Here is a 26,883-nt window from a genome sequence, read left to right as displayed (position 1 = left end):
AAGACTGTTAAAAAAGAAAAAAAGAAAAAACGACTGTCGAGATTAAAGTTTAAACGTTTCAGATGAGGCAGAGTACAGATGTATATACACTGTGGAAATAATCTATATTGTCCTGTGGCCTGGCATAATTATTAAAAATGTATATTTTTACATGCAGGGAAAAAAACTTACATTATATGACATTTACGGTTTGTTTGTTTAAAGAAAAAGGCGTAGAACTCACAAAATAAAACCGTCCATGTATACAAAATGGTTCTGGAAGGCTACACTTCAAGTTGGTAACAGTAAATACCTCTGGGAGAAGACTGCGATTGAGTAATGAGTTAAGAGGTTCTTAAATTTTATCTGTATTACTTGAATCTTTTACAATGAAGAATGTACTTATATATGTAATTTAAAATTTGTTTTCCGGTATAGAATTCTATCTTAAAGTGTACATGTAAAATGAGGTTAATTAACCCAGGTAAAACCATTTTATTAAACTGCTGTGTCAAGTAAGATGTGTGGATATGTAATCCTGAATTCCCTTTGGAACAATCTCATTTTCAGATATATATCTTATCCCTCTTACCCCATAAATAAGATTGTAATTATCATGTATTCTGATTTATGGATGGAAAATATTTGCCACTGAAAGCACATGGATACTGGACCAACAACCCTGTCTTTTTGAAAAGTACTTGTTTAAAGTCTCTCTGTCTTTGGAGAATACATGGCTGACTCCCAGTTTTAGAAAACAACTTTATTTATTTTATTTTTTTTTTTGCTGTACGCGGATCTCTCACTGTTGTGGCCTCTCCCGTTGCGGAGCACAGGCTCCGGAAATTTATTTTTTTTAATAAATTTATTTATTTATTTATGGCTATGTTGGGTCTTCCTTGCTTCACGAGCACTTTCTCTAGTTGCGACGAGCCAGGGCTACTCTTCGTTGCGGTGTGTGGGCTTCTCATCGCAGTGGCTTCTCTTATTGCGGAGCACAGGCTCTAGGCACGCGGGCCTCAGTAGTTGCAGCACGTGGGCTCAGTAGTTGTGGCTCACAGGCTTAGATGCTCCGCGGCATGTGGGATCTTCCCGGACCAGGGCTTGAACCCGTGTCTCCTGCACTGGCAGGCGGATTCTTAGCCACTGTGCCACCAGGGAAATCCCTAACTCAAATAATTTTGACTTCTGCTGCCCACATCCATCATTATAGTGACCATGAATATTGGATGTTGTGCATCCTCTGCATGTACCACCTGAAAAAACAGAATGCTTTCCACAAGCTTTTATCTTCTTCCCAGTGTGCAAAGACCATTTAAAATGAATGTACACAATAGCTTAACCATGATACTCTGAAAGAATTAAGAAGTGTTTGTGGTTTTCAGTTTGCTGAAATTTGTAACAGGTTTATACAAATATTTCTTAAAGAATCAGTGGTTGACAAAACCATGTATCAATATTTGCTTTCAAAATGGTTCATTGGCCTTTCTCATCCTGATGGAAGTACATTCAAGGGCATTAGGCGTACAAACAAAAGCAGAACAATGGGCAGAATTTCGGTTATATTTTCTGATTGTTTTTTAATATATGATCCAATTTTTTTAAATTTTATTTATTTATTTTTGGCTGTGTTGGGTCTTCGTTTCTGTGCATGGGCTTTCTCTAGTTGTGGCAAGCGGGGGCCACTCTTCATCGCGGTGCGCGGGCCTCTCACTGTTGCAGCCTCTCTTGTTGCAGAGCACAAGCTCCAGACACGCAGGCTCAGTAGTTGTGGGGCATGGGCCTAGTTGCTCCACGGCATGTGGGATCTTCCCAGACCAGGGCTCGAGCCCGTGTCCCCTGCATTGGCAGGCAGATTCTCAACCACTGCGCCACCAGGGAAGCCCCTGATTTGTTTTTTGTTGCTGTTGTTGTTTTTAAGTGTCTACAACTAAGTTTCCTTTAGGCTTCAACTTCCTTGAGCCATTAAGCATCAAGGAAAAATTACTGTCATTGAAAAACAAAAATCAATATGTTAAAAAATGGTTCCTTATTTCTTATTATTTTAAGTCTGAACTCTCCATCTCCCTCTCATGGGTGGGTCGAATAGTGGGCAGTGGGGGAAGCGCTGGTCACACCCCTGTGTCTGTGATGCCTGTGGCAAAAAGACTCTGCTGGAATAGGTCTCTGCGGGTGAGGAGAGCTCAATAAAATGGTGGTTTCCAAAATAAATACATAAATCTGAACTCTCCAATTTGGCTTATGGAACCTCCATTATGGGACCCTAACTTACCCTTGACTTTCCAGCTCAGTAATCCTCACCAGTCAGCTCTGCACTATTTGAGCTTATCTCCGCAGGTTGGAAGGCTGTAGAGCCAAATGGTCAATGAAGGACTTTGGAGCTGGACTGGCCCAGTTCTCTCATCAACCAGATATATTTCTTAACCCTCCTGGGTCTCAATTTCCTCATCTGAAATAATAAGAGCTAATATTTGAGAGTTTAAATATGTTACGTGCCTTACTTGGATGACCTAATTTAATCACAATGGCCCAATGAAGTAGTTTCTATTATTATCACTATAATTCTCCCCACTTTAGAGATGAGGAAATCGAGGCTTAGAGACGTTAATAACTTACCCAAGGTCACACAGTAAGCGATGGAGCCTGGGATTTATATCTACTGTTAGAGGCAACCTTGAGGGTACTACCCTTTACATCATTTAATGTTTCTTAGTAAGACAGCCTTTGGGAGAAACTGATTTCTAAGCTTTGATTTTATTTTATGAAGGTTGTAAATTTTGTGTAACTGATTAGCTTTCCTTCTCTGAATAAACCACTAGAAAACAAATGACTGAATGAGTGGCCCAATGAAGGCAAATATATAGGCCTCATAATAAGCACTATTGTATTGGCCTCATTTCTGGCTCCATTTTATGGTTACCTTTTCTCTTTTTCCCTTTTAATTCACATTTACCATATTTTAGGTAGCTTTGTAACAACCTAAAATTCTTTTTGAAATCTTAGAGACAGGGGGCCATATATAATCAACTCTGAGGGGAAAGTGACCAAATATCTTAGTCAGTATAAGGCATTCCAAGGCTACTTTATTAGTAAGGAAGAAATTAGGATGTAGGGCCATCCCTACACCTAGTGCTTTAGTACACAGATATGTTTAGTCATCACCCTCATGTTTAAATTCCTGGTGTTACCTTTCCGCCCCTCACTTCTCTCACCCCGCCAGCCATTTTCCTTATAACTTCTTCCTATGATACCCCATCCCAAAGGCATCTCTAGAGTAGCAGGACCACCTCGGAGTGAGTTAAAGCACAGGCTCTAAGGATTCAAATCATAGAAAATTATACTCATAGTGAATAAATACACTCAACATGTATTTTTAACAACTGGTCAAAATTAAGTTACCTCTAAGGAACCCTTCTCCTCATTAGATTAAAATCTAATGGGCATTTGCTTGAATAGACTCAAATTGGTGAAAGACAGTATGTGCCCAGCAAGCCAAGTGATGTGTCTCAGAAAAATATTCCTACACTCAGGGAAGACCCTCTGCTCTGGTCTCATGACTCTAGATAGTGCCCAGTATAAGGCAATGGATTGAGATAGACTGATCCCAGTCCTTCCCAGTAGGAAGGTAATAGGAACTGATGGTGCCAGGAGGAAGTCTAATTTGTCAGGTATAACCTGACATCCAAAGATTAAGTCCTGAAAATCTATTGGCATCAAGGCATTCCTCTAGGTAGCCAAGTACCGAGATTGAGAATTCAGATGGTAAATACAGAGGAAGTATATCAACAGTATATATCAATAAACTGTTCTGCTTACAGCAATTATTTTTGTAAAGGATTCAATTTTACTTTGTAAAGTATCCTTTGAATTTTAAATTCAAAATTTGTAAAGGATACTTTATCAGTAAAGAAGAAATTGAAGTCTAGGCCTCATTCATAAAATAAAAGCAAAGCTTAGGATACTAAGTATGTCAATGCCCCCAATCTTCAGAGTGGGGTTCAGAAACAAGAATGAAGCAGAGTCCAGTCCTTAAGGAGCTCAAGCGCGCAGGTTCCCAAGGTTCAGACATGGTCGGTTAGGACCCAAAGAGTATATGAGACTCTTAGCAGTACAAAACCTCAGTCCTCAGAACCAGAACACAAGGCCAAATCTAGGCCAGCAGTTGAGACTTGGGCAGGCACTTCTTACATTTTTCCTGCTTAAGGTTAAGATTGGTCCTACAGATAAGATCAGAGTTAAGCCTATACACTGGGAAAAGTTCAGGGGAGAAAGGGATGGACCCAGCAGTGAAGAGAGTAGTGTTGCTAAGGCTCAGAATCCAGTAGGACCTGACAAGGAAGCTGAGATGGTTGCTTTGTTACAAAAAGGTTCCTAGGTTCTCTGGAAAACCTAATACATGTTGTATGACTAGGATTTTTATTAACAGTATATGGTCTATGATTACAATGTTACAATTTGCTGGGCTTGACAGATTTTTTACCATTGAGGTGTTTATGGAAGAAAGTTTGGATTTGTTGCCAGGCATCTGCCTGTGCCCTTGCGTGAGCCTTTGGCTCACCTCCATAAAATATTGGTTGGTCCAAAACTGCATGCACAGAGGCGCTACAAAGAGGAAAATAAGGCGGATCAATACAATGGCCAGTTCCTGGGTAGTAGATTATCTGGGGTGTGTCTTTCCCATGGGCTTGTAACCGTTCAGAGGCTATCTGAGCATAGAATTCACTCTTCCAGTTATGATCATCCATGCCAACGATAAATAGGAAGGGTCCCTGGGCCTTTTCCAATGGAATAAGACTTCGGTGGTTGGGTTTCTCCAGTGGGTCGTTCCAAATATCCACCAAATTCAAAACGCCTGACTCAGTGATTTTATATTTTCCTGGGTCACTGCTGAGATTAGGAATAATCATATCCTTGTAATGCAGAGGAACTATTGTGTTGGCCACACAGGCATTAATAACTACAGTAGCTGTGATGCCCTTCAAGAAAGAGGCCATTGAGAGACACAGGTCACCTCCTTTGGAGAAGCCAAGAAGCCCAACACTAGGGCCTTTCACCTGATGAAAAGACAGAAAGAAAGAGAGAGAGAACAAGTCAAGAATTCATAAATGGAGAACTTAAACTGTGGTTTTACATTGTCTAGGCAGCCTTCTCAAATGTCATTTGCTTTCCTTTCTTATGCAACAATCCACAAAGTTCAAACGTACCTTCTAATAAGCAAATCAATTTTGTTTAATGTTGGCTGTGCTGGCACAGCATGCGGGATCTTAGTTCCCTGACCAGGGACTGAACCCGTGTCCCCTCCATTGGGAGCACGGAATCTTAACCACTGGACCGACATGGAAGTCCCACACAAATCAATTAATTTCCTGGTACACAGGCCCTCCACTAACATTTATGGCGACTAGGTCAAGAGTACACACAGAGGCCCATATACCCTATACCTAAATACTTAACAGTTATAAATAGTTGAAAGTTAAATAAGGTATATTCTTTTCTGCTACCTTGATACATATACCTCCATAACAACTTATAAGGTCAGGTTCAAATTTTATATCTTGGAACTTCCTGGAGTTCTGTACTAGAACATGGCATGGGGGGAGCGCCAGCCCCTGGCCATAGTCCCTGGTCCTTGGCCAACTCTCTTTCTCTTCCCATCCCTGCCTGGCTCCATCATGTACCATAAGGGCCCTCTCACACATGCGTTTGGACACCCCAGCCTATAAGTTTAAGGCCTAGGTGTATTCACATTAATGGACCCAGAGAAGAGGCATAGGGCCTGGAAGCAGGATCAGAGCTGGTTGGCAGATAATTCTGCGGTTCCAGATCCAAAGGGCATGGTGTGAGGGGCACATGGGTTCCAGCTAGACACATTCCCTTGGTCCCTCAGACTCCGCACCCTGTGGTCAGGGATGCAGCCAAAGGAAGGCCAGAGAGTGGTCATCTAAAACAAAAGGTCCAGAGCAGAAGCCCCTCTTGCCTAGGTCTAAGGGCAGAACTGATAGTATATATTGGCCCCTTCTTGTTCCTGGGGGCTCATATCCCATCAGTAAACCAGTCATCACAGTTCATGATCATCTAGGTCTTAGCAGCTCTACTGAGACCAGTCCCTGAATTCTAACAGAGTTAGACCTTGCAGTACATCTTACTCCTTAACATTAGAATGTTTGGGTTTCTTTAAGTCTAGATAGTAGCAAAGACTATGTATTCCATTGATAATCATACCAAAATGTTTTAATTAATTTTCCCAGTCTCATGTAAGAACTTTCTCTACAAAACCACAATACCATTAACACACTTAACAAAATTAATGGTTCCTTAATATCATCGAATACACAACCCCTATTCAAATGTCACCAATTGTCTCAAAAATCTCTTTACAGTCAAACTTTTTTCTCTATACATTTATATTAATCTTTTTGTTTTTTTGGGGGGCCGTGCTGCACAGCTTGCGGGATCTTAGTTCCCCAACCAGGGACCAAACCCCCATCCCCAGCAGCGGAAGCACGGAGTCTTAACCACTGGACTACCGGGGAAGTCCCTACCTTACTCTTACAAATGAGATAAACTGAATTCCAGAGAGGGAAACTGCCTCATTCAGGATTATAATGCCACTTGGTGGTAGACACAGAACCAGAACTTAAGGTTAGTAACTTTTTAGTGTGGCTCTTTGAATTCTGGTCAAGAACTAAAGGGAACTAAACAGTTGAGTCTTAAGGGATTGGGGAGAGATGGGAAGAAATGAAAATAATAATCCTAACAACTTTTGAAGGAGCCTTTGTGTCTCATGGCATGTTTCCAGCCCTGGGTGTCCTGGTAGGGCTTTTGGATCCAGCCCTGTGTCTGCTCTACCCGCTCTCCTCTGCATTCAGGTGAGCACCGGAACCCACCTTTGGATGCTGCAGCATGAAGTCCACAGCTTCTTCAAAGTACTCCAGGCACACGTTATGCAAATATTCAGGGAGGTCTTCATATCTGAAATAAGCCAGAGCAAGCACAGCAAAACCATGTCCAGCCAGGAGGCTGGCCCTGTATTCACAAAGGCCACCACCACTTCCAAAAAGATCGAGGATTCCAGGGAACGGTCCTGTGCCTGGAGAGCACCACAAATCATAAGGAGTTTTAGACACTCAAAAGACATTCTTGGGTTTCAGATTTTGGCAGTCAGCAAAGAGAAGTTTTTAAAGCAAGGAAGGTTGTGGGTGGGAGTTTGGTGGAAAAGGACCCTTTTTACTTTGTCTTTTTTTTTTTTAATACACTTTGGGGAGAAGGGAGGGGGAACAAAATGCCTTATTTTCTCCATAATTTTTCATATATTTGCCAAAAACAACGATAATATAAACCAAATTAGAAATAACATAAGATGAAATGTACATTTTCCACCAAATTTTCCTCAAAGAAACCCCCAAAAAACTGAGAATGCTTTGACAGCTGTAAAGCGCTCTACATATACAGGGGATTATTAGAATATACTCCCCACCTCCTTTACACCCCCTGCTCCAGCCTTAAAGAACGCCATTCCTAAATGTGCTATGCTCTCTTTGGCCCTGGAAATGGTGTACACTATTCTCCTCCCCTCTCCACCACTTCTGAACTGGTTGACTCATCAGTCTTCAAATCTAAGTTTAGATCTCCCTTCCTGGAAGACTTCCCAGATGCCCTCCAAGGCTGAGTTGAATTACATAGCTTTTTATATGTTCCCACCAGCACCCTGGGCCTGTACCTCCCCTATCATAGCACTTACCACACTTACAGATCCAAGTATAGTTGCCGGTATCCTCTATTAGGCGGTAGGTACAGTGAGGCCCATGTCTGAATTTGCTAGCTACTGTTTGTAGCATAGTCCTTGATTTAACACATATTTGTTAAATAACTGAACTTTTCTGCATTATTTACAAAAAGCCTTTGAGTCAGAAAACAATAAATTTTAAATGGGCCACAGAGTAGATACTAAAATAGTTAACAACTGACTTGATAGAAATATCGCAACTGGGCAGTGAAAGATGGTTTTTTTTTTGAAAGATTTTTTAAAAAATTAAAGTCTTTAGGAGATTCTTATTGAATCAGTCAGTATGATTTATTGAGCTCTTATTATATCCCTGTGTAAGCCTCTAGGCATACAGAGATATGGAGATGTATAAGTCCCAATTCCAGACCCAGGAGTTCACAGTTGAGTGGGCAGTGCTAGTTAAGGCTGTGAATTGCTGAAGAGCTGTAAGAATAAAGCAGGGCCTCCTCTTTTGGAGAATAATCACAGAATTCAGTTTAGGAATTCTGTGAGCAGTGGCAACTCCAGCATTTCTATATAGCAGGGGTTTCAGTCAGGAATTTGGTTGGAAGGGGTCAGTTGTCTTGTTTACAGGCCACTTTTACCTACCAAGCACGTTCTTTTTACTTAGACTATGGTTTCTCAACCTTAGCACTATAGACATTTTGAGTAAGATATTTCTCTGTTGTGGGGCCGTCCCGTGGATTGTGGATGTTTAGCACCTACCCACTAGATGCCAATAGCACCCTCTCCAGTTGTGACAATCAAAAATGTCTCCAGATATTACCAAATGACCCTGGAGTGGGAGAGAATCATCCCAGGTTGAGAAGCACTGACAGACTGTTTATTATGGGGGAAGGGGACCTTCAGGGAGTTTTTTGTTTGTTTCTTAGTATTATGGGACACTGACTCTATCTCTGGGTTTTAGTTTCCTTTGAAGTTTGATGTGAAAGAAGGCCAAAATCACTCCTGCACACCAGCAGAAGTCACTGCCTAATATTAGTATCTGAGACACAGCTGCATGGCTGGCACATAGCAGCATAAATACACTTTCTGAGTACTCTGAATGAACTTATAGCATATAGCTAAGGGAATGGCAGTACCTCCAGGAAGTGCCCTGAAATTTAGAGGAGAAACTTCCACCCAGAATTCATGATAGACTTTGGAGCTTGGGGACGAATTTAGGGAAGTTCCACAACCACGGGGTTCCCTAGCCAGGCAAGGGGCCGCCCAGGGTCTCAGGACTCTACCTGGCTTTCCACAACAGCCTGGGAAGTGGGCTGCTCACCTGGCGGCAGGAAGAGCGTGGCGCGCACCCGGCCCACGCGCACGGGCTCGCGTCGCACCCCCGGCGCCAGGAAGTCGCGCTCGTGCACCGCCCGGCCCAGGAGCCCTCCTGTCTCCGGGTCGTGGCCATCGAGCACCTCCAGCTCCACGGTGAAGGGCGTCTGCACGTCCCGCTTCACCAGCCGCAGCAAGGGCTTCTCGGGCTCTAAAGCCCAGAGAAGCCCCATGGGCTCGAGGCCTGTGAAGCTGCCGCCCAGCGCGGGCGCGCGCTCGAGGTCCAGCTGGCCGTGGGCGTCGGCGCAGTAGCGCGCGTGGGCTCGGAAGAGCGCGTCCTTCTCGTCGCGCAGGGACGCGCGCAGCGTGACGGGCTGCTCCGGGACCAGGCCGCGCACGGCGATGCGCACCGGCTCGTCCCAGCGGCAGCGGCCCGCAGGCTCCAGCGTCACCATCGCCGCCATCCGGATCCCAGCGGAGAAGGGGCGGCCCGGCTGAGTCAAGGGCAGGGCCTGGCGTCTCTCCACCTCCCTGGGAGGCAGTCGCAATTGGAATGTTTGCGCTGCTCCCGTTGGGCGGCCGAAGGTACCCTTGCTGAACCTTTGTGAGGTCTCCTGGAGTTTGTGCAATCCACTACTGCCTGCCTGGAAGAGTATCTGCTAAAATAAGAGTTTTATGGTAATTATTAATCCTGCGGTCCAATATGGCGAGTGTCGAAATAGAAGTACAAAGATTGCTGACAGCTAAAGGATTGGGAAAGATACCGGGCAGTTCCAAGAAGCTTGAGTATTGTTGACTTTAAAAAATGCACAGCGTGAAGAGTTGTGAGTTAAGTTTTATTTGGGGTTTATTTGGGGCAAAATGAAGACTGCAGCCCGAGAGACAGCATTTCAGATAACTCTGAGAAACTGCTCCAAGGAGACGGGGGTGGGGTGGGGGTGTGGGGGGGCAGGAGCCAGGATATATGAGTTTTGCAACCAAGGGAAGGTAGTCGGGAAGTCAAAAGATTATTGTTAATTAAAGAAAACCAGATATCTCAAGTTAAGGAATTTAGTGCTTTTTCTATGTATGGGAAGATGCAAGAGTCTGGGCTCACTGAAATCATTCCTTTGATATGCACCTCAGCTGTCTGGGGCCAGTACCCTGTATTTTCACATCCTGAGTTTCCTCAGGGCTCATTGCAGGAAGTGGCTGCAGTCTGATGGCTGCTAGATGGCAGATATTCCTTTCAGCCCTGAGTTTCCTCAGGGCTCACCGGCTCACGTTGGAGGGTTGCAATCGTTGATGACTGTGACATCCTTTGTTTATTGATATGGCAGGAAATACTCCATTTATAAATATTCCAGGGCTTCCCTGGTGGCGCAGTGGTTGAGAGTCCGCCTGCCGATGCAGGGGACACGGGTTCGTGCCCCGGTCCGGGAAGATCCCACATGCCGCGGAGCGGCTAGGCCGTGAGCTATGGCCGCTGAGCCTGCGCGTCCGGAGCCTGTGCTCCGCAACGGGAGAGGCCACAACAGTGAGAGGCCCGCGTACCACACACACACACACACAAAATTCCATTCGATTTATAAATATTTGATTTATCAGTATTGAAAAGCATCCCAGGCGATTGTAATTCAGGGGATCACTGGAAACATAGTCCTAATCCTACCCTTAACCTTCAGTCCTTTACTGAGCCTTTTTCCTAGAGCTAAGGATACCTACGATGGCTTCCAGAGCAGGGAGATGTTTCTGGAGAGAGAACTTCCTGGGTTCCAGTCTGATCCTGCTCCTTAACAGCGTGGTGATCCTTAGCAAGCTACATAATTAAGCCTCTGAATCCACTTTCCTTATCTGTGAAGGATTTATTGTGATGGTTAAATGGGCAAACACATGGCCTGACACTGCACTGATACTGTAGTAGGTGCTCAGTAAGAGTTTTGTTCTTCAACTCACAAATCTGATCACTGGCAGTGTCCGTGTTTTTTTTGTTTGTTTGTTTTGTTTTCTTCTTTTTTAAATTAATTAACTTTTGGCTGTGTTGGGTCTTCGTTGTGGCGTGTGGGATTTCTCTGGTTGCGGCGATCAGGGGCTACTCTTCGTCGCGGTGTGCGGGCTTCTCATTGCGGCGCCTTCTCTTGTTGAGGAGCACAGGCTCTAGACACGCGGGGTCGGTAGTTGTGGCACACGGGTTCTAGAGCGCAGGCTCAGTAGTTGTGGGAGCGCAGGCTCAGTAGTTGTGGCACGCGGGTTCTAGAGCGCAGGCTCAGTAGTTGTGGCACGCGGGTTCTAGAGCGCAGACTCAGTAGTTGTGGCACGTGGGCTTACCTCCTCTGCCACAACTACTGAAGCCCACACGCCTAGAGCCCTGCTTCGCAACAAGGGAAGCCACCGCAATGAAGAGTAGCCCCTGCTCGCCGCAACTAGAGAAAGCCCACACGCAGCAACAAAAACCCAATGCAGCCAAAAATAAATAAATAAAACAAATCAATTTATTTTAAAAAATGCTGCTATGAACATTGGGGTGCATGTATCTTTTCAAATTAGTGTTTTCATTTTTTAAAATAATTTTTTTAAACAGAAACTTATGATTAGTGTACAGGATCCAAAACATGTTTTTAGAAAAATACAAAGTGCCCAAATAATCCCAACTTATACAGGTGACACAGACTTTCTGGGTCCAAATGAAGCATTCATGAAGAAACACATTTAAAATCAGTCTAGATACATATTTACATTGTATCATACAGGTAAAACTATCTTTCTTGGCTTTGATGTTACTCTGAGGAAAAAGAAAATCAAACCAGAAAACCAGAAAACCAGTTATAACTCTCAGCATGCTCCACAGATTCTTAGTAATGTATCTCATTAATATTAATGCCATAGTATCTAATTTTCACCTTTAAATGAGAGTAGTGTAAAACCCCCCAACCTCAGGCAGTCTGGGTGTTGTGAGTGGTCACAATTTCAAATGCAAGTCCAACTCATCTGACTTTAGATTGGACTGACATGCAACATAGATCCTGGACCATAGTTTTTTCATATTTTCTGGATATATACCCCAGAGTGGAATTGCTGGATCATTTAGAACTATTTTTAATTTTTTGAGGAATCTCCATACTGCTTTCCATAGTGGTTGCACCAATTTACATTCCCGCCAACAGTGTACAGGGGTCCCCTTTCCTCCACATCCTCACAAATATTTCCTATTTGTAGTCTTTTTATGATGGCCATTCTGACTAGTGTGAGGTGATATCTCATTGTGGTTTTGATTTGCACCTCTCTGGTGATTAGCAGTGTTGAGCATCTTTTCATATGCCTGTTAGCCATCTATACATCATCTTTGGAAAAATGTCTGTTCAGGTCTTCTGACCATTTTTTAATTGGGTTTTGTTCTTTTTGATATTTCGTTGTATGAGTTGTTTATGTATTTTGGATATAACCCCCTTGTTGGTCATATCATTTGCAAATATATTCTCCCATTCAGTAGGTTGCCTTTTTGTTTTGTTGATGGTTTTCTTTACTGTGCAAACCCTTTTAAGTTTAGGTAGGTCCCATTTGCTTCTTTTTGCTCTTATTTCTTTTCCCTTAGGGAACAGATCCAAAAAAATATTGCTATGATTCATGTCAAAGAGTGTTCTGCCTGTGTTTTCTTCTAGTAGTTTTATGGTTTCAGGTCTTATATTTCAGTCTTTAATCTATTTTCAGGGTTTTTTTTTTTAATATTGTGTGAGGAAATGTTCTAATTCCATTGTTTTACATGTAGCTGTCCAATAGTCCCAGCACCACTTATTGAAGAGACTGTCTTTTTGTCATTGTATATTTTTGCTTCCTTTGTCATAGGTTAATTGGCCATAGGTGTGTAGGTTTATTTCTGGGCTCCCTATTCAGTTCCATTGATCTATATATCTGTTTTTGTGCCAGTACCATGCTGTTTTGATGACTGTACCTTGATAGTATAGTATGAAGACAGGGAGCATGATACCTCCAAGTTTGTTCTTTTTTCTCAAGATTGTTTTGGCAATTCAGGACCTTTTGCTTTTCCATATAAATTTTAGGATGATTCTACTTCTGTGAAAAATGTCTTGGGTATTTTGATAGGAATTGCATTAAACCTGTAGATTGCTTTGGGGAGTATGGCCATTTTAACTATTAATTCTTTCAATTCAAGAGCACAAGATATCTTTCCATTTCTTTGTATCATCTTCAATTTTCTTCATCAGTGTTTCATAGTTTTTAGTGTATAGGTCCTTCACCTTCTTGGTTAAGTTTATTCCCAGGCAATTTATTCTTTTCAATGTAATTTTAAGCAGGGTTGTTTTTTTGTTTCTCTTTCTGATTGTTCATTATTAGAGTATAGAAAAGCAACATATTTCTGTATATTAATCTTGTATCCTGCAACTTTACTGAATTCATTTATTAATTGTAATAATTTTCAGTAGTTTTAAGAGTTTTCTATATATAGTATCATGTCATCTGCAAATGGTGACAGTTTTACTTCTTTCCTTCCAATTTGGATGCTTTTATTTCTCTTTCTTTTTTGATGCTGTGGCTAGGACTTCCAACATAATGTTAAATAAGAAGTGGCAAGAGTGGGCATCCTTGTCTTGTTCCTGAATTTAGAAGAAAGGCTTTCAGATTTTCACTGTTGCATATGATGATAGCTGTGGGTTTGTCATAAATGGTCTTTATTATTTTCTGAAATGTTCCTTCTATACCAACACTGATGAGAGTTTTTGTCATGAATGGATATTGAATTTTGTCAAATGATTTTTCTGCATCTATTGTGATGATCATATGATTTTTATCCTTCTTATTGTTAATGTAGTATATCACACTGATGATTTGCAAATATTTGACAATCCTGGCATCCCTAAAATAAATCCCACTTACTGGGATATATGATCCTTTTACATACTGTTGGATTCAATTTGTAACATTTCATTGAGGATTTTTGCATCTATATTCATCTAAGATATTGGCCTGTAATTCTCTTTTTTTGTACTGTCATTGTCTGGTTTTGGAATCAGGGTAATGGTGGCCCTGTAGAATGATTTTGGGAGTGTTTTGTCCTCTTCAATTATTTGGAATAGTTTGAGAAGGATAGGTATAAACTGTTCTTTATATGTTTGATAGAAGTCCCCTGTGAAATCATCTGGTACTGGACTTTTGTTTGCTGGGAGTTTTTAAAATTACAAATTCAATTTCACTACTAGTGATTGGTCTTTTCAAGTTGTCTTTTTCTTCCTGATTCAGTCTTGGCATAGTGGACATTTCTAGACATTTTTCCATTCCTTCTAGGTTGTTCTGTTTGTTGGCTTGTAACCGTTTATGGTATTGTCTTATGGTTATTGGTTGTTATTTCTCCTCTGTCATTTCTTATTTTGTTTATTTGATCCTCTCTCTTTTCTTCTTGATGAGCCTGGCTAAAGGATTATTAATTTTGTTTATCTTTTCAAAAAAATAGCTCTTGGTTCATTTCATTGATCTTTTCTATTTTTTTTGTTCTCTATTTTATTTATTTTCTCTGGGATCTTCATCATTTTATTCCTTCTGCTGACTGTAGCTGTGTTTTTTCTTTTTCTAATTCCTTTACATTAGGTTGTTTATTTTAGATTTTTCATGTTTCTCCAGGAAGGCCTGTATCACTTATAAACTTCCCTCCTAGAACTGCTTTTGCTGAATCCCATAGATTTTGGAAAGTTGTGTTTACCAGATAAAAGAGTCAAAGTCAAATAAAAATTCTAACTGAATTAGGGAAAAGGATAGATGAACACAGTGAGAATTTTAACAAGGAACTAGAATATATAAAAAAGACCCAATGAGAAATGAAGAGTTCATTAACTGGAATAAAAAACACACAAGAAGGGGCTTCCCTGGTGGCGCAGTGGTTAAGAATCTGCCTGCTGATGCAGGGAACATGGGTTCGTGTCCCGGTCTGGGAAGATCCCACATGCCGCAGAGCGGCTGGGCCCGTGAGCCATGGCCGCTGAGCCTGCGGTCCGGAGCCTGTGCTCCACAATGGGAGAGACCACAACAGTGAGAGGCCTGCGTACCGCAAAAAAAAAAAAAAAACACACACACACAAGAAAACACATAAGTGATTGGGAAGACAGAATAATGGAAATCACCAAAGAAGAAGAGCAAATAGAAAAACAAATTTAATGGGTGTTCCCTGGTGGCCTAGTGGTTAGGATTCTGGGCTTTCACTGCCATGGCCCAGGTTCAACCCCTGGTCAGGGAAGTGAGATCCCGCAAGCCGTGCGGTGTGGCCAAAATAAAATAAAATCCCAGCTCTATCACTTAAAAAAAAACAATTAAAAAAATGAAAATAGTTTAAGAGATCTTTGGGATAACATCAAGCATACCAAAATTTGCATTATGGGGGTTCCAGATGGAGAAGAGAGGGAGAGGGAGAAGGGGATCTAGAATGTATTTGATGAAATTATTGCTGAAAAATCCCCAAACCTGAAGAAGGAAACAGATATTCAGGTACAGGAAGCACAGAGGGATGAACCTAAACAGACCCACACTAAGACATATCATAATTAAAATGGAAAAACTTAAAGAGAGAATTCTAAAGTCAGCAAGAAAAACACCAAAGAGTCATATATAAAGGAAACTGCATAAGGCCATTAGCCGATTTTTTCTGCAGGCCAGAAGAGATTGACATGAAATATTTAAAATGCCAGAAGGGAAAAATCTTCATCCTAGGATACTCTACCCAGCAAGATTATCGTTTAGAATTAGAGAAATAACTTTTCAGAAAAGCAACAAGAAAAAGAGTTCATCAATAATAAACCTACCCTAAAAGAAATGTTAAAGGGTCCTCTCTAAGTGGAAAGAAGTAAGATTCCATAGGAAAGGGAAAATCCCACTAGGAGAGGAAAATATGAAGTAAGAGCTGAAGATTAACCACTTACTTAAAGAAGCTAGTATGAAGATTCAAAGATAATAAACTGTAAAATCAACTATAACTACAATGAACAGTTAAGGGATAAACATGAAAATGTAAAACATGATATCAAAAACACAAAATATGGGTGAGGGGAATAAAAAATGTAGATCTTTTAGAATGTGTTTGAACTTAAATAACTGCCAGTTCAAAACAAGTAGATTTAGATATAGTTCATCATATATGAAAGCTGTGGTAAACACAAATCAAAAACCTACAATAGAGGGGCTTCCCTGGTAGCACAGTGGTTGGGAATCCACCTGCCAATAAAGGGACAGGGGTTCGAGCCCTGGTCTGGGAAGATCCCACATGCCACAGAGCAACTAAGCCCATGCACCACAACTACTGAGCCTGCACTCTAGAGCCCGCGAGCCACAACTACTGAGCCCACACACCACAACTAGTGAAGCCCGCGTGTCTGTAGCCCATGCTTAGCAACTGCAACAAGAGAAGACACTGCAACAAGAAGACTGCGCACTGCAATGAAGAGTAGACCCTGCTCACCTCACCTAGAGAAAGCCTGCATGCAGCAACGAAGACCCAACACAGCCAAAAAAAAAAAGAATAAATAAATTTAAAAATATATATTAAGAGAAAAGCTACAATAGATACACACAAACTAAAGAGAAAGGAACACAAGCACACTACTAAAGAAAATCATCAAACCACAAGGAAAGAAAGAAAAAGAAGAAGAAATAAACAGAGAAGAAATACAAAAACAACTGAAAAACAAGAAACAAAATGACAATAAGTACATACCTATCAATAGTTACTTTAAATGTCAAATTGACTAAATGCTCCTAAGACATAGCTGATTGGATTAAAAAAAAACCAAGACCCATCTATATGCTGTCTACAAGAGACCCACTTCAGAACTAAAGACACATACAGACTGAGGGTAAGAGGATGGAAAAAGATATTTCATGCAAATGCAAATGGAAATGACCAGAAAGTTGGGGTAGTGACACACATACCACACCAACTAGACCTGAACATAAAGGCTGTAACAAAGGCAAAGATAAAGGAATCAATACAAGAAGAGGATATTACACTCGTTAATGTATATGCAACCAATACAGGGGTACTTAAATATACAAAGCTATATTAACAGATATAAAGAGAGAAATTTCAATAATACTATAATAGTTGGGGACTTTACCAACCCACTTACATCAGTGGACAGATCATCCAGATAGAAAATCAATAAGGCAACAGTGATCTTAAATGAGACAATGGGGGAATTCCCTGATGGTCCAGGACTCAGTGTTTTCACTGCTGGGTGCCCAGGTTTAATCCCTGGTCGTGGAACTGGGATTTCACAAGCCTTAGGGTCCAAGAGAGAATGGACCTGTTGGACCTAATAGATAGGATATTACACCTCAAAACAGCACAGTACACATTCTTTTCAAAGTGCACATGGAACATTTTCCAGGATAGGTCACATGCTAGGCCAGAAAACAATCTCAACAAATTTAAGAGGAAAGAAATTAAATCAAGCATTTTTTCTATGTGTATTTTAAACCCCGCAATATGTTATTTGTAAATATTTATATGCATATTTAACCTTTTTCATTATATTCCATTTCTTCCTTCATTTCCATATTTCCACCTTGAGTCATCTTCATTCTGCTTGAAGACCACCCTAGTTTTTCCTTTATTGCAGGTATGCTATATTAATTCTCTCAATTTCTATTTTTCTGAAAATGACTATTTTGATTCTGTTAATTTTTTTTCAATCAATTTTATGAACAATATATACTTTCATATTTAAGAATCAATTTTGCTAGAATAGGCTTCGAGGTTGTCAGAGGTTTTCTTTCGACACTTTAAACGTTTTTCAATGGTTCCTGATTTCCATCATAGCTGTGGAGAAGTCAGTTGTTAGACTTACTGCTGCTTCTTTGAAGGTTGACTTATTTCTGTGGTTGCTGGTAAGATTTTTTAATCTTTGTCTTTCTTTTCTGCAGTGTTCCATTGCCTTTTGCTACATAACAAACAATTCTGTGGGCAGATTGCATTTTCCAAAGATGATTATGACAAATAACTCCCATCTCACATGCCCTTCTAGAAACTTGCCATTCCCCTATCAGGAGATAGTCTATACACATTTTCCTTGCACCTAATGTCTCTGTGTCTGCCTCAACCAGTAGAGTACAGCTGAAGCAATGATATGTGACTTCCAAAGCTAAGTCATAAAAAGGCCATGTATTTCTGCCTTCCTCTCTTGGACCATTCACTTTTGAAACCCAGATATCATGCTGTGAGGAAGCTCAAGCAGCCTGTGGAGAAATTCATATGCACAGGAATCACAACTTGGCTTTAGGACTAGGTGGCAGGTAGAAATTGAAAGGGTTCGAGGGAGACTATTAGTGAAAGCCTAAAGGGACTCATGAAGGCCATTATTGATGACCTAAAGGAAAGTAAAATAAATTTCCTGGAAGCTAGAGGCAACACTGACACCTGCAGTAATGTGAAAGAGGGTAAATATACCTAATGAATTCAATGATCTAGCTAAAGTGATTTCCCAGCAGAGTACTGACAGTGACACCTGGCTTCTCCTTGCTGCCTATGACAAAATATACAAGAGGAAGAGGTGAGCTAAGAATGAACTGCTAAATAGGAAGCAACCAGGACTTGCCAAGCTTGACAATAATACTGTTTCTCCTTTCCAGCTTCTCCAGATGGTAAATTATTCTGTAATTAAGACAGAACCTCAAAGCAAAGTCAAACCTAGGGTGGGTCTGTGGGAGAGACTTTGTAAAGACCTCAAAGATTCAAGGTAGTGCTTCATAGAACATTTCAGAATGACAAAGGTCCTCTAAAGATTTTAAGGTGTACCTAACAGATCCTGTCTATTATATAACAGAATTTATGGGAATCTTAAGGATGTTTGCCTGCAGCATTCTTCCAAGGAGCCCCAGATAGAAAAGTTCCTATCTCAAACAGATTTGTAGTGGTGTATTGTCTAAGGAAGTGAACCCCACTGATATTTTTTAGAAAACCTACATAATTCTTAAGAGAATGTTTCTGGTGGAAGCACAATGAGTTTGAACTAAAAGAGACAGAGACAGTGCAAAATAAAAAGAGATCTTTGGATGCCTCATCTTTTTCATCCAGGAAGCAGATCCAGGAGGCTTTTTTGCTAATTTAATTTTCTTATGGGAAATATAGGTTTCAACTCAGAGGGTGGAACCAAGAGCTACAGAGAACAACTCACAGAGAGTAAACTGAGCACCAATGGAAGAATTGGCAACATGTTCTCAGCTGGATTTCAGAATGGCTAGGGGCCAGTGAGTGTCGTGTGCCTCCCATATTCCCCATTATTGAACAGGAATATCTGTAAGAATTATCTTATACCTGCCTACCATCGTATTCTGGATGTCTGTGTGTGTGGACAGCTAACTTGTCTCTTTAGTTCACAGATCTTCAGATTGAGAAGAAAGATACTCAAGAAGCTATACTGAAGGAATTATACCTGAGGAACTTCATCTGTACCTGGACCTGATATAAATGATACAATCTTAGACCTTGAGCCTGAGCATGATGCTATAATGGAATGAGACTTTGGGCGGGAGCAGGCTTTAAAGGAGGGATGACCATATTTTACAGGTGGGAGGAATGTGAACCTTTGTGGCTAGAAGGCAGATTTTCCAAAGGTGGTTACAATGTTTCCCATTCCACCTTCTCTTCTAGAATCTTTCCACTCTCCTTTTGAGAGGTGGACTCTATGTTTTCCTTGAACTTGGTGGGTCTTTGTGATTGCCTTGACCATTAGTGTACAGCAAGCGTGATGCTGTGTAGCTTCCAAGACTAGGTCAAAAACATGCCATACAATTCAGCTTTGCTACGTTGGGATGCTCACTCTTGGAACCCAGCCCAATTAGCCATTGTAAAGGCCCACAAGGAGAGAACTGAGACCCTGTGAACCATAGCCCTGCCTGAGATCTTAGCTGACAGCCAATACCAACTTGCCTGCCATGTGAGTGAGAAAAATTAATGGTTAATGTTTTTTTAAAAAATAAATTTATTTATTTATTTTGGGCTGCATTGGGTCTTCTTTGCTGTGCCTGGGCTTTTCTCTAGTTGCAGAGAGCGGGGGCTACTCCTTGTTGTGGTGCGCAGGCTTCTCAATGTTGTGGCTTCTCTTGTTGTGGAGCACGGGCTCTAGGCACGGGTTTCAGTAGTTGTGGCGCACAGCCTTAGTAGTTGTGGCACACGGGCTTAGTTGCTCTGCGGCATGTGGGATCTTCCCGGACCAGGGCTTGAATCCGTGTCCCCCGCATTGGCAGGCGGATTCTTAACCACTGTGCTACCAGGGAAGTCCGAGAATGGTTAATGTTTTAAGCCACTGTGTTTTGGGGTGGTTTGTTACAAAGCAATAGATAACTGAAATGCCCCCCAAAACACAGTCACATAAAACAATATTTTGGGGCTTCCCTGGTGGCACAGTGGGAAGATTCAAATGGCTGGGGGCTTGAATCATCTTGAGGTTTTTTCAGTCACATCCCTGTAATTGGGCTGAGATGACTCAAAGGTTGAGCTCATTTGGGACTATTACAGGAAGAGCTTACAGTTGGCCTCTCCGTGTATTTGGGGCTTCCTCACAGCATCACAGCCTCAACGTTGTAAAACTTCTTAGGGTGGCTCAGGGCTCCAAGAGTAGGTGTTCCCAGCAAACAAGGTGGGATCACCTTCATGGCCTTTACGACCTACCTTCTGAAATCATAAAGCATCAATTCTGCTGTACTCTACTAACTGAGGCAGTCAGAAACCCATCCAGATTTGAGGGGAGGGGACATAGATCTCCCACCTCTTGGTGGCAGAAATGTCAAAGAATTTATGTTAATGAATTCTATGTTATAAAACTGCCACAAACAATTTTTCTGTGATGTGTTAAATATGGTTAACTTGCTTGAGGTTTATGGTTGTTATGAACTGAATGTGTCCCCTCAAAACTCGTATGTTGAAATCCGAAACCCCAATGTGATGGTATTTGAAGGTAGAACCTTTGGGAGGTTGTTAGGTTTAAATGAGGTCATGAGAGTGAAGCCCCCATGATGGGATTAGTGTCCTTATGAAATGAGGAAGAGAAACTGGAGCTCCCTCTCTCTCCCTGCCAGGTAAGGACACAGGAAGAAGACAGCCGTCTATAAGCCAGGAAGAGGCGCCACCAGGAACTGAATCTGCCAGAACGTTGATCTTGGACTTCCCAGCCTCCAGAACTGTGAGAAATAAATGTCTGTTGTTTAAGCCACCCCATCTATGGTATTTTGTTATAGAAGCCTGAGCTGACTAAGACATAGTGCTGTTGGAATATGTGGCTGATGTCTTTGTCAGCTTTAGAAAATTCTCAGCCATTATCTCTTCAAATACACTTACACAATACTTTGTAGCCTTGATGTCAGAGAAAGGGATGATGATACCTCTAAGAATGTCACAGTATGATTTTCCAAAGTCTGTTCTTAGAGCCAGGAAGCAAAAAGGAAAATAGCTCATAGTCAGTCACCTTTGGAACAGAGTTTTGACTTAACCATCCAGAGCCAGATGCTCCCCTTCTTACCGTAACTTCTCTCAGAGGATTCTTCTCTAATCTCCATGAGAAAAGGGTCAGTCTGGCTTTCCTTCTATCAACACCTCTCTGTATATTTTAGCCAATGAAAATTCTACCCTGCTACCAGTAGTTGAACCAGTAGCAAACACTGAATGGCCATTCTCTCCCAGTGATGGAAAAAGTAGCCCAGTATTTGTTCAGCTTTAAATTTCATCTGTGCCTCAAAGTGTTAAGTAAAAAAATCTAGATGAAAACACAACTTTTAATAGTGTTGATACTTTTTACTATTTAGTATTGTATACTTCTAGTTGAATCTTCTACAATAGGCATGTGTTACATTAGAAAAATTAATGACAAAATTAATCTCAAAAAAGTTACCTAAAATATAGCATTAATACCAATGACATGAATTTAATGTTATCCAGGGGACAAGTGATTCACATAAGATTATTAAACACTAAAATCTGACCTTGAATCTCTCCTGTCAATAACAGACCAATTACAATTTGGGGCATTACAATTTGGGGCAAGCTCCAAGGTGTTTCGTGAAGAAGGTTAGAATTTGCTTCCAAGCATCTACCTGGGCCTTAGAATGAGCCCTGGGCTCCCCACCCCAGATCACAGGTTTGTCCAGTAATTTGTGTAGGGAAGCTGGGCACATGGGAAAGTAAGGAGGCTCAATGTAATGCCCAGTCCCAGGGTAAGAGATGATCTGGGGTTTTTCCTTTCCATGGGCCTGTAACCGTTCAGAGGCTATCTGGGCGTATAACTCACTCCTCCAGTTATGGTCATCCTGACCAACAATGAAGAGGATGGGCCCCTGGGCCTTCTCTATTGGAATCATGCAGGGGTTCTCACATCCCCCTACAATATCATTCCTTATATCCACAATGTCCAGGAGGCCTGAAAAAGCTACCTTCATTCTCCTTAGGTCATGGCCCAGTGGTGGAATGCTATTCTCCTTGTAGTATATGGCTTTGTTTCCATTGAAGCCAGATCCATTGATGGAAACTGTGGCTGAGATGTTCTTCAAAAATGAGGCCATGGAGAGACAAATATCAGCCCCTAAAGAAATGCCCAGAAGTCCAATGCCAGGGCCCTTTACCTGTAAGAAAAGAAGGGACAAGAGTCAAAAGTCAAGAACCTACCCAACAGAAAAATGTTTTTCTAAATGCAACTAGAGATGCTGCTAGCTTTAATTTGTGAATTGGCCACAAGAGACTCAACCTCAGCTGACAGAGTTTCTTCCCATGTAGAGATCTTGCTGGACACACGGCAAACAAATCTTAAACTCACTGGCAAATTTGGGAATTGGCTGCAAACTTCCAGAGTCATCCACTAGAGAATGCTGAGTCATTGGAGCCTGTCAATTTCAGAGCTCCATTCATGTTGAATTAAAGCATCAATGTTCGTGGGCATCTGTGTGGAACCAAATTCTGTTCCAAGAAGCGACTCTTTCGTCAGACCCCATCTAAATATATACTGACAAATGATTAACTTTATAGAAACAAAGTAAAACTTCAGAGTCCAACTGAGTGGTTCTAAGCTTATGAAATGGGTGGACAAGTTTTGATCAAAATCTGAGAACATACTCTGCTATCAGAAAAATAAAGATTAAAAAGCATGCAAAGCTAAAAATTTAGAAACTCCACTTGCAAAAGAAATTTTAATATTACTACATAATTCCCTAAAATAAAATATCACATGAATTTTCCAGTGAATTCTGCAATATTAATCCATCTGACAGAGAAAGGGGGGTAGAAGAAATCTCTGTGAAAGAAGAATAGAGCAGCATCAATGCACCTGGCACAGGTGTGTGCAAAGTGACACCCTCTCTGGAGGTAGTTCTAGAGAGAATGATAAAGGACATAAGGAGAACCTGGGTGTGTTGAAGCATGTAGCACAGGGCTTCTTCAAAGTAGTCCAGGTGTATGGTGTCGAATTTCTTGGGAAGATCTTCAAAGTCACAATAAGCTAGAGCCAATGTGGCAAAGCCATGGCCAGCCAGAAGGCTGGCCCGATATTCCAACAGGGCTCCTCCAACACCAAAGATGTCAATGATCCCTGGGAAAGGCCCTGGTCCTAGAGAAGGTAATATTATAAAGAGAAGGTATTATATAATTTAAAGAAATTGCTTTCCTTTTAGAGAGCTTTCTAAAGTATTTAGTGGGTTCCCGTGAATCAAAGAAAACGGCTTCCTGAGTCATTATGGACAAGGGATACAAGTTCCAAGTTATCTCCAAGGTTCTAAGAATCTTTAGTTGTAAGGGAGGGTAACAAAGTCTAATGACTGCATCATTGAAGGAGGAATTTCACCTTTTAGACAGTGTTGAATTGCAGTGTTCTGTTACAGGACTGGACACAGAGTTAAGAATCAAAACAAAGCTTTATATTGTGTTGCACCAACCCTTGGCATTCGTTATTTTTGGTTCAGATGTCTACTTAGAGGAAAGAAAAAGAAATACCAGGCAAGGCTTCAGGTGAGGAAGGCAGTGAAGTCTGAAAAGTGATCTGTGGTAGAGAGGAACATGAAAAAGTGGGTAAGGGGCCCAGTGTACCCAGGACACTACAGAAGGGAGACATGGCAATAGATTCCTTGACCGTCATCATTTAGTGTAAAAGCGATCAGCTGATGCCTGTAGAGATCTGTAGCGTAGTTATTAATAGCAAAGTGAACCTACCGATCCCATCCAGTCTTTTTTTTTATCTGCATAATAACAGTATCCACCTCACTGGGATAGTATAGAGATTAAATGAATTAATGCAAGCAAAACGCGTAGCACAGTGTGGAACATATCAAAAGCCTCCAATGTGGCTCTCAGGTCTCTGATTTAGTCAACATCCGCTTCTCTGACCGTGCTCCCAAGCCAAACTACCTGGGAGGCGGTGTCCGAAACCAAGGCAGCCCAGGGAACATGCTGTCGAGGTCCCAGCACCCCAGCCTTACCCGGCGGCAGGAAGAGCGTGGCGCGCACCCGGCCCGCGCGCACGGGCTCGCGCCGCACCCCGGGCGCCAGGAAGTCGCGCTCGTGCACCGCGCGGCCCAGGAGCCGCTGGGCGTCAGGGTCGTGGCCATCGAGCACCTCCAGCTCCACGGCGAAGGGCGTCTGCACGTCCCGCTTCAGAAACCGCCAAAAAGGCTTCTCGGGCTCCAGAGCCCAGAGGAGCCCCATGGGCTCGAGCCCCGCGAAGCTGCCGCCCAGGGCGGGTGCGCGCTCGAGGTCCAGCTGGCCGTGGGCGTCGGCGCAGTAGCGCGCGTGGGCTCGGAAGAGCGCGTCCTTCTCGTCGCGCAGGGACGCGCGCAGCGTGACCGGCTGCCCCGGGGCCAGGCCGCGCACGGCGATGCGCACCGGCTCGTCCCAGCGGCAGCGGCCCGCGGGCTCCAGCGTCACTGTCACCGCCATCCCCGGCGCACGGCTGCGGTCCCGACTAGTCTGAGGTAAAAGTGCCAGGTCGTTCTCTAGGCCCAGGGCGGGGCGTACCGGGATGTCCTGCTGTCCGGCTGTGGCGCCCAACCCGCCCGCGTATACGCCTCTTCTCAAACCTCTCCCTCGTGAGAGTGAAATTTGTTGGGTATGGATTCGTGGTGAAACCAGAGCTGAATGACTTTAGGCAGAATACCAAGAATTCCAGCCTCTCCATGGAAAAGGACAACCTTTTTTTTTTTTCTAACTTTTAATGAGTTATACACACACACAAAGTGCATAAATTCTAAGTGTGTATTTTAATGAATTTCACAACCCGAACATACTTGGGGTAACCAAGCACAAGGATCCAGAAACATCATCACTTCTCCAGAAGCCACCCTCACTTCTGCTCCAGTCACTTTCCCTTCCCCAAGGTGCTCTATCAGAGTCCAACAAAACGGGCTAGTTTTTCCCAGCTCTGCCTTTTATGGTGATGAATCCTTCAGTGTGCCTTTTTTAGTGTCTGCTTTCGCTCAACGTTCATTACGTTTGTGAGATTCATCGTTTTGTTGGGTGTAGTTTGTTCATTATCACTGCGAAATAGTATTTCATTTTGTGATCGTAAATGTATTTGACGATTTTATTGCCTGTGGACAGTTGGTAGTTCTCAGTTTAGGACTCTCAGGAATAGTGCTCTGAGCATTCAGTGAACATGTGTCCATTTTGATGGACATGTATGTGCGTTTCAGTGGAGTGAATACCTAGGAGTGGAATTGCTGTATTATAGAGAATAAGAATGTTCGGCCTTAGTAGATACTAAATGTCAAGCTTTTGAATGTCACGTTAGAAGCAATATAGGTATAATGTTCAGGAATGCCCAGCATTTTATATGTAGTATAGTAATGGCTACTCTTTAGCAATGTCCCACCTGTTGTACATACAAAATTTAACAAGTTTATAAAACACTGGGAGTGTTTTTCAAATATTGGAAAGGAGGAAACTGAGGCGTGGAAAATGTTAAGATGCTGAGGATTAGCCTCTAATAACTGTCAGAACCATGACTTAACTCCAAACGTGGAACTCAACAGTGAGCAGCAGCATTGCAGTGAAATATATTAGAATTCTACCTCTGAGTTCAGCACTGACTAGTTCTGAAGTCTTAAGTAAGTTTATATCTTTTGGGGTTTAAGAGTTCTTGTGCGTAACGTGATGGAAGTATCCTATATGGAGATAAAAGGTGATAGTGTATGTGAAAGTCTTAGAAGAATATTGAGAAGCAAAATGTCATGTTTGATTTTATAGAGGCAGAGATTGAGCCCATGCAGTGTTTTGTTTCTCATGAGATATTTGCCATAGGTTTGCATCCTGCTTTTTAAATTCTTTTTAAAGGAAAAAACATTTTCCAAAGCAGATGTAAGCAATACTGAAACGTTTACAGTGTGAATGATAGAGTCGTCTCTGTTCGTTTGCTGCTTTTCCCCAAAAATGAGTGCATCCAACTAGATTTTGATTCTGAATGTTTAAAGTACGTACATATATGGGAGTGTGAACACACTACGGTACTATTCTTTTTGTTGTTTGTTTGCTTTTTTAAATAAAAAAGTTATATACTTTGTATTATTTTCCCACTACAACCACTTGTTTAAGATAAATTTTGATTTTTAAAATACTAATAGGCATTAGTTTTGAAAAAGTTTCAACTTTACAGTGAAATTCAACAGAAAGTATAGAGAATTCCCATATCCCCACTTTCCCTTCCCACACAATTTTCCCTATTAATATTTTGTGTTAGCGTGGCATATTTGTTACAGTGGATGGACCAATATTGATACATTATTATTAACCGAAGTCTAAGTTAGGTTATATAGGCATACCTCCTTTTATTGCTCTTTGCAGATATTGAGTATTTTACAAATTGAAGGATTGTGGCAACCCTGCATCCAGCAAGTCTATCAACGTTATTTTC

The 26,883-nt window shown here is 41.9% G+C and overlaps 1 protein-coding gene and 1 long non-coding RNA gene across 6 annotated transcripts; one reads left to right on the top strand and one right to left on the bottom strand.

Moving 5' to 3' along the window:
- Positions 1-795: 795 nt before the first annotated feature.
- LOC308614894 (acyl-coenzyme A thioesterase 6-like) lies at positions 796-26,255 on the bottom strand. Of its 5 annotated transcripts, none has more exons than XM_081229748.1 (6): positions 24,458-26,249; positions 23,390-23,592; positions 22,427-22,615; positions 9,033-9,684; positions 6,867-7,069; positions 796-5,033 (listed from the first exon to the last, which is right to left on the bottom strand). In XM_081229748.1, the coding sequence occupies exons 1-6, from the start codon at positions 24,912-24,914 to the stop codon at positions 4,428-4,430; spliced, it is 2,310 nt and encodes a 769-aa protein (XP_081085874.1). In that variant the 5' UTR covers positions 24,915-26,249; the 3' UTR covers positions 796-4,427. The 5 variants fall into 5 exon arrangements, with proteins under 5 accessions (XP_081085874.1, XP_081085878.1, XP_081085875.1 ...); XM_081229749.1 differs by having other exon boundaries at positions 4,898-5,033; positions 8,995-9,684; positions 24,458-26,255; XM_081229751.1 differs by lacking the exons at positions 796-5,033; positions 6,867-7,069; positions 9,033-9,684 and adding an exon at positions 15,117-17,960 and having other exon boundaries at positions 24,458-26,255.
- Positions 9,697-21,149, top strand: LOC308614909. The gene is made up of 3 exons (XR_014015456.1): positions 9,697-9,849; positions 18,491-19,938; positions 21,080-21,149. It is a non-coding gene; the product is annotated as an uncharacterized lncRNA (long non-coding RNA).
- Positions 26,256-26,883: the final 628 nt, after the last annotated feature.

The sequence above is a fragment of the Mesoplodon bidens genome (genome assembly GCF_964165515.1).
Source record: "Mesoplodon bidens genome assembly, chromosome: 3".
Taxonomy (NCBI): Eukaryota; Metazoa; Chordata; class Mammalia; order Artiodactyla; family Ziphiidae; genus Mesoplodon; species Mesoplodon bidens.
Note: the sequence above shows the minus strand (reverse complement) of the source record. Positions and strands in the feature narration are given on the sequence as shown.

What these genes read in the sequence shown, in the direction of transcription:
- LOC308614894 (XM_081229748.1), bottom strand. Translation starts at nt 24,914, where the DNA reads ATGGCGGTGACAGTGACGCTGGAGCCCGCGGGCCGCTGCCGCTGGGAC. An exon ending in ACATGCTTCAACACACCCAG is followed by an intron (nt 22,616 to 23,389) that starts GTTCTCCTTATG and finishes CTTTTCTTACAG; the next exon opens with GTAAAGGGCCCTGGCATTGG. An exon ending in TCATGCTGCAGCATCCAAAG is followed by an intron (nt 5,034 to 6,866) that starts GTGGGTTCCGGT and finishes TCTTTTCATCAG; the next exon opens with GTGAAAGGCCCTAGTGTTGG.